General features: G+C 37.7%; 1 protein-coding gene across 1 annotated transcript in view; it reads right to left on the bottom strand.

Annotated features, from left to right (window-relative positions):
• Positions 1 to 10,440, bottom strand: part of TMEM67 (transmembrane protein 67) — a 30,362-nt gene extending 19,922 nt beyond the window's left edge. Inside the window, exons 1-9 of the mRNA XM_010006429.1 lie at positions 10,380 to 10,440; positions 7,864 to 7,952; positions 5,608 to 5,701; positions 4,076 to 4,175; positions 3,563 to 3,632; positions 3,386 to 3,460; positions 2,705 to 2,767; positions 200 to 354; positions 4 to 81 (exon numbers count right to left, since the gene is read on the bottom strand). Coding sequence (XP_010004731.1) covers positions 4 to 81; positions 200 to 354; positions 2,705 to 2,767; positions 3,386 to 3,460; positions 3,563 to 3,632; positions 4,076 to 4,175; positions 5,608 to 5,701; positions 7,864 to 7,920 — 692 coding nt within the window. The 5' untranslated portion in view covers positions 7,921 to 7,952; positions 10,380 to 10,440. The remainder of the gene's footprint in view (positions 1 to 3; positions 82 to 199; positions 355 to 2,704; positions 2,768 to 3,385; positions 3,461 to 3,562; positions 3,633 to 4,075; positions 4,176 to 5,607; positions 5,702 to 7,863; positions 7,953 to 10,379) is intronic.
• Between the last annotated feature and the right edge of the window lie 18 nt (positions 10,441 to 10,458).

The following is a 10,458-nucleotide window of genomic DNA, read 5'->3' as shown; positions in this document are numbered from 1 at the left end:
GTAGGGAAATGATTTGCCTCAAGCACTTGGGATGCTAATCCTGGTTGATCACCATAATATAGCCATGGAAGATTATGCCTCCTGAAAACAATCACAATGTTTTCTCTAAAGAAACAATGTTTTGCAACAAAAGAACATTTAGAATAATAATTTCCATAGAACACTACTAAAGACACAAATTATGGAAAAGACAACTTACCAGAAGGCTATTGAATGAACATTGCCAAGCCTTGCTGTATTGAAATAAATATACTGAAATAAACCACAGGCATCAGTATGCGAAGAACTCAAGGAGTTCATATTCATTACACACATATTTCCAAGAGCTTGGCATGCTGTTAGATTGGAGTACAACTGCAGTGGAGAAACACAAGAACATAAAAGAGTATTTATTTACCCTTCCTTTTGGTGAGGCAGTCATAAAATTAATGTTATCTTTCATAAGTCACTTCTAAACCCTCATTTTCACTTGAAACCGATTTTGTTGTCAACACTTAATATTTTCTTCCTGCTATTCAGGTTCCACATTTTTACAGATCTGCAGATAGCAACATGAAATCCATGCTCTCACTATTCCTGTTCATTTTAGTTGCATCAGCAAGATGGTATAAGGTAAAACAAATGTCAGTATCTGCACATAGAAAAAGGAGTAAGAATCTAAATGTTTAGCATCACTTAGGCTGTATGACAAATACAACTCCATCAAAGACCTAAGACTGACAACTATAATTGCATTTATCACAAATATCTTATTTTCAGTTTTAGTACTTTTTCTATTCTGCTGTTTCTAAACTATGTTATATTGATACAATTGTTCCATTTTGGTAAAACAAACCACTGCCCTGTGACAGGCAGAAGTGATGCCTGGAAACTCTGTGCAGTGATCAACGCAGTGATCACTGTGATTAACAAGTGATTAACACTGTGATCACAAGTGATTAATTTGTCAACATCTACTCCCTTTGTGTGGGTCAGACCAGCAGTTGCATGTCACAAAAAGGCAACACCTCTGGCGAGCTGAGCAGGCTGAGGCAAACAGGATAAACTTTCGTAAGAGGTTAAGTCTCACTTTGCAGAAAAGAACGAGGTAAGCAGGAGAATACATGTCAGAGCTGTGTGTATGAGATGGTGATTGGAGCAGCCAGAAAGGTGATGTGGGAAAGTACTGAACCAGAAGCCTGCTGAAATTCTGATTAAGAGAATGTCTGTCAGCTTGGGAACTGGTAACCTGGGAACTAGCCCTGGGAATCAGAAACATCATTGAGAAGTGCAGCTGGATACCTAAACACCAGAGACATCCTGAGATATCATTGATAAGGACAAATCCACAGAACTGTAACAGCAACTTATAATATGGAAAGGTGAAAAATAGTCTGGAAAAGAGGAAAAACATTCTAAGAAAGTGCCATTTGGTGATTGCTATTGGCTCTTCTACTTTAAAGAGAAAAAAAATATCTGGAAAAATTGAAACTGCTCTGAGAGAATATAAAACATCACCTATTGGCTGCTCCAGGTCGTGCTGTCCTACTTCCCCTTTTGTCATGTAAAAATGACTTACTTTTTACCCAAAACTGAGAGTGACTCTGTATGTCTGGATCTCTCTCTCTCACACTCACGCACGAGAACTCCGGGAATGCCTGGCTGAATCCAGACTCCACAACATGGATCATATTCAACGACAGACTTCATTCATATTTTTTTTCAAGTCCCCACTTCTGGGAGCAGTTTGGGGAGCACTGTACTGGTACTAATTTGAGTAACATATACACACAGGCACACAGGTACATAGGTAACTGATTACAGGTACATTTGCTGCTTTACTAGTAATAATTTTGTACTAAACTGTAATATTGAAATATATGCTGGCTGCTACTTTTTGAATACACACATACTTGCTTTATTATTAATAAGTATTATTAATAAATATACTTTACTAGTAGTAATTTGTAGTAATCTGTAATAATTATATGTATGAAATGAACAATCTGTGTGTTTGTATATTACTGTTTCCTGTGAAGCCAGTTTATTCACCAATAGGCCAGGTAGACCTTTGGATCATACAGACTGTGAGAAAAGCTAGGGCCTGAGAAGTTAAAATCTGATCATAAGGAGAGGAATGCAGAAGGGAAATGAGAATGTGGGATAAAAGAGTTGGTAAAGAGGAGGCAGAGTCACATCCCCTTCACAACTGTGGATGATTCTGTTGCCACAGCCACTCTTTCATCCATGGTTACTGCCACCCAGACCAATATAAAGGTAAGTAACACTTGCATACATAAAACAAAGCAAAGCTATACATGATGGTTCTATGGTTATCCTTCACCACAAAAAGGAATTATTAACTGAAAGCCAAGTAAGAGGTAAAGACCAGCTGCCAATGAATACCAATCATGTAAGAAGTTAATTTTCTAAGTGATCCCTTCCTGGATATACTCAGTAACAGTTCACATACCTACTGACTATGCAGGATTTTCTGTTAAGCACCATTCACCTTGTGAAGATTCCAACCCTGGAGGCTTCCACTAACATTGACTAATAACCTTTCTAATAATTCTGTATATACACTTATTTCTCATCTACTACAATTTCTAAGTAAGATTATTAAAAAGTAAGCAAGCTAACTTCTAAACACTACAGTGCATGCTTTTATAGAAATTATCGCTTCTGTATAAGAAAGCAAACTGTAAACATTAATGAAACTCACCCAACAGGCAGAGGCTGAGGACTGCAGGTTTTTCAGAAACCATGCTGATGTCAGTGTTATTCCCTGCAAGTAAGTAACTGCTTCACTGTCTTTGTTCAGAACAATTTATCCATAATGCAGCGGTCTGGAAAACTGTTAGCCAAAAGATGCTATTTATTTTTTTCTAACAGCTTTCCTTCATTGTGCAAATGTGCAAATTACACCAGTTTAGTTCAAAACACAACCATAACGCAGTAATTTGTTTCACACCACCAAATCAGACAAAATACACAGAACAAAAGCAGAAATACTTAAGTTTTGAATGCGGATTCTGTGACAGGAGATTACTGCATAAAAGTACTATTGATTTCAAGGATAAGGTGTTACCTGGGTGATAAATGTAACTCAGGACCAAATTTGCCAAATTATATATTTCACAACGCGCTTTTTATAAATACTCATATTTGAAGTAAATTAGTATTCTTTTTCAGTTTTCCAAGAAGGCACGAATTTTAAAGCATATTCCATTAGAGAAATGCTTGCATGGTCTACATGTCTGCATTCTATGTTGATGCAAATTACCTTGCAATCACCGTGATTTAGACAACAAACCATCACCTTTGTTTTCCAGGAATGGAATCTAAAAGACTTACCGAAAATAAATGAGATAGCTTGAAAATGTTTTAGAATAGGCACACTTACTAGCTGTCCAAAACGAACAGTTGCAACTCCCTTTGGGGGTAAGCTTTCTTTAGCACTGAAACACAATCCTCCAGCCTGAAGAAAATTTTTAAAAAAATTAAAAAGGAGAGAAAATCTATTTGTTTGTCAGCATAGCTTTTCTTTTCTGAGCTTCAAGACAATAAGTATGCTACTTACCAAAATATTTGGGCTGCCGCAGTCACATGACTTGCTTACATTGATGAATGTTTGTTCACATCTTACACACCTATGGATCACAAACATGCAGAATGCACTTAAAATGCAGTTAACTGTAAGATCTAGTACTGAGTGAAAGTGCACTGTATAGTATGCCTGGCAACACAGCCAGCATCTTCGCTAGCTTGAACTCAAATCTGAAAGACATTAGGATTTGTTTCTACTGACAGTGAAGTAGAGAAGAAATGCAGCAATTACCAAAACAAGAATTCTGTTCCTGTTTCCACTCCGAAGGCCTTTATAGTCACACAAAAGCAAACAAACAAACAAACAAAGCAAGCAAGCCGCTGGTCATTTAAGGACTTCAGTAAACACAAAACATAGTGACTTTGGTCCTGGGGCTGAGGATTTTCAATTCACTGCTTTTAAAACCCAAAGACATTGACTGTTCCCCAAGAATTTTTCATTTGAATACGTTCACATTTATCACCTCAAAATGAGAAGAATACTCACCTATTTCCTGACACATCCGCAGCAGAGAAGGATTGCTCGCTGTCATTACAACGTGTGCACAGTGCTTTGTTAAGCAAAATGCCATCGATGCTTCTTTCCACTAAACGGAAAAGAAAAGCAACTGTGATAAAATTGCATGATGCACAGTCTGTCACACAGGTTAAGAAAAGCGTGAAAAAATGAAATATCTATGCAGATCTAAAATAAATCCACAGGTTTTATTTTTAAAAAAATCAAGAGCACAACTTGCAAGTAACATGCACTATAAATGCACATATTTGCATCTGTGCATTGTTTATAGTTTCAATGGGAAATGCAACACTTTATATGCAGTTTTGCTGTTCCTTTGTTATTTACTCTGAACCAAATTTCAAACCAAGGCTTCATTGAAAAGCTAAAACTCAAAATACCAAGTTTACAAAGTATTGGAAAAAATATTTTAAATTATTATCTGAAATTATTAATGCAACTGTCACAAATTCAGTTTCAAAACTGCAACTGCATAACTTCGCAGAAGATTTCAAGCCTAATTACTTAAAAGAAAAGATACAAAGAGAATCAAAACAATTACAATACTAATGTTCTTTCTGCATGCCTAATTACAGAATCAGCTTTGATATAAATATTTTACAATAAAGGCTCAGAATGTATTTTCTAAGTCTCATAAAATTTAAGGCAGGCTATTTGGTATTCACTTTTTTGCAGTTTCCTACAAAAAAATTGAATTAACACTCTGGGAAACAGTGATTCTCCAGTATACTGTTAGAAATGTAACCAAAGTAGACATCAGTAAGACTTATTCATATAATTACAGGCACATGGAAAATCTCTTCCATCCTATGTCCTTGAAAATAAGGAAAACAAGAGCTCCCGAGAGTTTATTTGTTTTAAGCTCTTGAGGAAATCTATCTTTTGCTCTTAGTTTTTCACTGTGCAAGATAAATAAGGATACAGTTAACATAGACACTAAAGCTAACAGAAAAAATAATTTTCTGTCTCTAGTGAAATTCATCTGCAACTACTAGAAAGCATCAAGTAAGAGGCACAGATCTGGAAAGAATGTTCCAGGAAATCACATATAGAGGCACGTGCCTCAGGGAGGCATGAAATCCACTGATATTAACGCATAGTAGTTTGCTTGTCTTGCTCATAGTATTCTGTTCCACGTATATGTATATCCATATATGTATAATTCCTGTCCTGTGATGCTCCTATGCACTATATCATTATACACATTTGAATGTTTCTTAGTCTATATTGACATTGTTTTTATCCTCATTTGAGCTTAAAGGAAGCAATATAACAGTATTTATTTTTTTAATGTTTGCATAATAGTGTTTATTGCAACAAATAATGGTACAGATTTATCTGCTGTCTTTCAGGAATGAGGTTTGAGATCAAAGGGAATGTTGATTTTTTACATTAGGTATGTATACGTATGTTAAATTTATTTTCCTATTTAAAAGAAGAACATGTCTTAATAAACTATAAAAATAAGCACTAATATCTCATTACTTGCATATATTTCTTACCTAATATTTCATTATTTAGGCATTTACATTTTCCTTCTGAAGTCAGTCCGTTTGGGCAAGTAATACAGTTCCACCCATCTTGAGTAACTCCACTCTAAAACAAAAATATAATTTTCAAAGATATAGAAATCACCAAGTATCAGTGAAGAATGCCTAATCCAGATGTTATTTTCTAGAAAATGTATTAAGATACTACATCAGTAGCATTCATGAAGCTTTTAAAGATTAAAAAAAACCTAAACAATGTGGCAAAAAAATTCCTATGCAGGCCTAGATTAAAAAAAGTGTTCTTAAGTTTTTCTTAGCTAACACCTTCTAGTGAAGATAACAGCTGATTAAAGTAGAAGGCGTAAAAAAATAGAGGTTCTACACACAGAAAAAAAAACCAATAAACATAATGCATTGTAGAGTCCCAAAAAGGATAATTGTCTCAGAACAGCTGGCGTGACAAACTGGACAATGTGTGAAAATAAAGACCATTGCTCAGTCAACCTGGATGGGGTGGGGGGTTGCAAGTGACCACCTGGACCCCCATGCCCCACTGACTCATTTCCAGCACATTCCCAGGTCCCACACTGAGTCTGCGCTGAGTAGGCTGAGCCTCACCAGGAGAGGTGGGGCCAGGTGCCATCAGAGAGACAGACTCAACATGCCCGGGTCGCACCTGCTATCCAAGGACCACATCTCATGCTGAGATCGTTCCTGGATCCAAGGGTGGTGACATCTCTCCTATCCGCTCTTTCTTTATATCTGTCTCTCCCTCTCTGTTTCTAACCTTATTTTTGGCACGTGGAGGTAACATCATCTCTAATTTTGCCAAGTTTTTCCAGTTGTAACATGTTGTTTTGAGAGTACCATTTTGCTAAGTTCTGCTGGTTGTAACCTGTTGCTTTGCGAGTGACATTGTTGTGTGTTTCCTTTAGACAAGCTTCATAATCTTACTCAATTTTAAGTAAAGGTGTGTTTTGTGAAAGCCTACTGGGTAATGGTCTTACTCTTAGAGTATGGTGCAGAGAATTCCTGAGCTTAATCTCACCAAATGGGTTGTTGAAAGAGATTAAGAGAGGAGGACTGGATCTGAATCTCCTTGGGTTGACCCCCACTGCTGGGGAACCCTAGCCATGCCCGCTCTGTGGGACACGACATGCATAAATAGACATAATTGTGTAAAATTTACAGAAGCAATGGAAATGAAGGGGTACTAAGTCAAGCAGCTTACATAACTGCATGGAATTTTGCACATACTCAAACAGCTCACATCCATGCTTATATTATAAGAAAGCTGCACTGCACTGCAGATCAAAACCACTGAGGAAAACAAAGATAACTGCTTATCCTCAGGTCATGCAGGTGTTATTCCTTTCTTCACTTTCATAATTTTATCTTTGCATAAGCCTTGCCACAGGATCAAAGACAAATGCCACCATTACAGGAAGAATTACATTACAGCAGAATGATCAAAACACCAACAAACATTTTTCAATGCCTTTGTCTAACGTAGTAAGAAGTTGAAAGAAGAGGGAAGTTACTTACATTACTCATTAGCCATTAAACATCTTACTTATGCAACTAAACAGGTCTCTTGAGCATTCTTCTACAGTTACTGGAGAGAAAGAAGTACTCAGGAAGGCTCTTACTCTCAAAAGTTGTGTTTGCTAGAGAAAAAATATTTATTTATTTACTGTAGCAGGAAAAAGCTGGTTAAGCCTGGTTGGTACCTCTGGCTCAATGCTGTGAACACAATCCAAAATTCTGGCTTAATTTATCAAGAAAGGTAGAAAGAACTGACCAAACTACAAAGTTATATATAATTAAAGTAACATAGCAGCAGCAGCACATTTTGAAGTAAAAAGATAAGAGTTATCAGGGCCTACAAAGATGCAGCCTAAATATTCGAATAATAGGATTGATATAAATAATCAAAAAGAGCTAAAAAGCATCTTTGGCATTCTCTAAACAGTGATCTCTGGGCAAGGATAGCGTAAGATGAAGCAGACAAGAAAAGCAGTGGAAAGAAATGAAACATTTAAAATACTCTTACTTTGCTTGTGGGGACAAATTCAGAAAGAAAAAATACCAGCAGGAGAACAGTAATAAGCAGTTCTAAAGACTAAAAAAATACTACCTATAAGCTTAGTCTGAAAAATTCTGAAGCAAAAGAATATTATGCAAAACAATTTAAAATTCATTAAAAATAACTTGCAGTCAGAAGAAAATGTGAAATTTAAAATTAGTAGTATGAAGTTCAATAATTACCATATTTTCTGGGCATTTTTCACAAATAATGGAGGATCCACCATTACCAGAAACCATCCTGTATCCTGGCTGACATTCACATGAACTACCTGGAAAAAAAAATGCACTTTTATTCTATATAAAATGGATTTTTTTTCACAGAATACTAAGAACAACAGTTATGGCTCTCGACATATCAATATAGATTATTAGACAGACAAAACACCCAAGTGAGACATGCATTAAAATCACCTTGCTTTTAAAAAACTGTTAATGCTGCAGATTGTACAAAGACGTTTTAGGAATATATGATTAGGCTGATATAACAAAGGGGAACAAGAGCCAAGGGTTTGTGTTCTCATGAGGTTTTAAAGGCTGTATCAGTTGCTCTAATAGCAGATAAAATCTCTCCCTCTATATCCTGCCATTCTTAGCCCTCTACACCACCTGCATTATATGTTTGTGTACAGTTTTCATCCATTGAATAGGCCGCCAGTCCTAAAACCAAAACATGTTTATTGGCAAAGGTTTTTCAAAACATAACTTACTTGTAAAGCTATTTTAAAGTCAAAGCTTTAAAAACTGTGCATGATGATCATGCTTTATATGGAATGGTTTTCAGTGAATATCAACATAACATTCAGTCTGAACAAGTAAACACTATTTTCATGGCACATCATTGTGGACACCTGCTGGTGCTAAACAGGTGGGGTTTTTTTCAGAAACTTTTTCAGTCTCACTATGATGGGACTGTCTCAGTACTTGTAAACACACACCACAAACCAAAATTGATTCCTTGTACTAATAAACTGTTGTTGTTGTTGTTTTTATTATTATTAAATGTGCATGTAAAAATAATGTACAATTCTGTGGAAAGTTTTATAACCATAAAGTACATCCTCATGAGATCAGTTTTACAGAAACATTAGTGCAAATAATAAATGATTAATTCTTAACTATGAAGAAGAAAAAGCCCAGACCAATGAAGATAATCAAGTTGTTCCATTCACTTTGAGGATGGCTAGACTTCTAAACTTGAAAGCAGAATCCACAGTGATGAGCTAGCCACAGAGGGCATGGGCAGACTGGTGCAGTGGAATTCAGGCAAAATGCAAAGAGCAGACTGAGTTGCAGCTGCCTACACTGCTCCACTCACATGTCTTGGAAAAAATTAAATCCTTGACCTCCTCTTGGAATTTATCTTTCCCTGAAGCCCTTGAATTAGACAAAGATTCAAGCCTAAAAAAGGGAGTTATGGTTCTAGACATCCACTTTATCAGGGGGTCTGAAAACTATTGCAGTACATTTTTTTTCTGCAAATAAACTCTGGGGCTACTCTTGTAAGTCATCATGACGGCAGTGGAAGAGGTGACCAGCTTTTATGCAGCAGCTGTGAACACAGCCATCCAGATCTCTGCATCTGATCAGTTCTGAAGAGATAAGCTGTTGGATCTTAAGTCTCAAATTTGTTGCTGTACATGCAACACTGAACTCCCACTTTTCTTGGAACTGTGTATTTATAAAAGATGGACACTATTATACCATCTTATCTCCTAAAGAAAGTGAACTACTATCTGTATTTTTCATTTAGGACTGTCAAGTGTGTTGTGCATATTCTACATTTCCACGTGTGATTTGGTTTTGTATGTGCACAGCCTGAAGAACTCAGATAGTTCACATTGTTACTGTAAAATGCAGTCGCTGAAAGAACTCTCTAACACTTGTCTTTAAGTTTTAGACGGCAGTTCTTTATTGCAGCGCTGGATGCACCAGAGATAGTTCTCAAAGTCGTGCATACCCTAAGTGACAACAGGCAAGTCCTATATTGTCCTACTAGATACATATTTATCAGATTTCCTGGAACTCATTGTACTATTTGCATTCTCCTTATCTATAGCTTTAAGCCTCTTAGGTGGGGGTCTTCCGGGGGAGTCGATCTGAAGTGTCCTTTGGTTAATCCCTTCTCCGACGCACGCATAAGACTGGGGAGGCAAAGCTTGCTGGTCTCAGCCTATTTCCAACTGCAAGGCCCGGAGTTCCTTGAGTTTGTTGGCCATTTACATGCAAAAGGCTCCGATAAACGCCAATCAACATGACCATAAAAGGGATGATGGAATGTTGCCTTTTGTGTAAGGTATCCATACACATCTCAGACATTCCAGGTTTGCCAAAGAGTTTCAAGTTAGGGAAGCGTTCAAGGACAGAGATTCAGGGCCCTACGGAATTCTACTGTGAACACCTCAAGCTATAAAAATGCCTAAAGAAAGAAAAGCTCTAAAAACGACTCCACGGACGTTTCTCTGGGATGTGTCTCAGACTCAGTTGTGCTGTGGCCACTTCTGTCTTTGCGGGGTCCTTTTCGCTGCCTGTTCACACTTGCCCCCGAGCACTGCTGTTTTACCTCTAAAGCCTGAGCCTAGATGTTGCATTTCCCGCTGCTGAGGGGCGGATTCCAGCGCGGAGCTGCCTGAGCCCCACCGGCCCCCGGCCCAGGGACAGCCCCGCCTCCCCCCGCGCATCCGGGCCTTGTCGCTCACCGCTGGCGCTCTGTCGCTGGTGGGCCCCGCAGGGCCCGCAGGCCAGGCGGGAGATGTCGAAGTAGCGGGCAGGGCCGCA

This window comes from Chaetura pelagica, unplaced genomic scaffold (genome assembly GCF_000747805.2).
Source record: "Chaetura pelagica isolate M959 unplaced genomic scaffold, ChaPel_1.0 scaffold76, whole genome shotgun sequence".
NCBI classification, from domain to species: domain Eukaryota; kingdom Metazoa; phylum Chordata; class Aves; order Apodiformes; family Apodidae; genus Chaetura; species Chaetura pelagica.
This window is presented reverse-complemented; position numbering and strand designations above follow the sequence as displayed.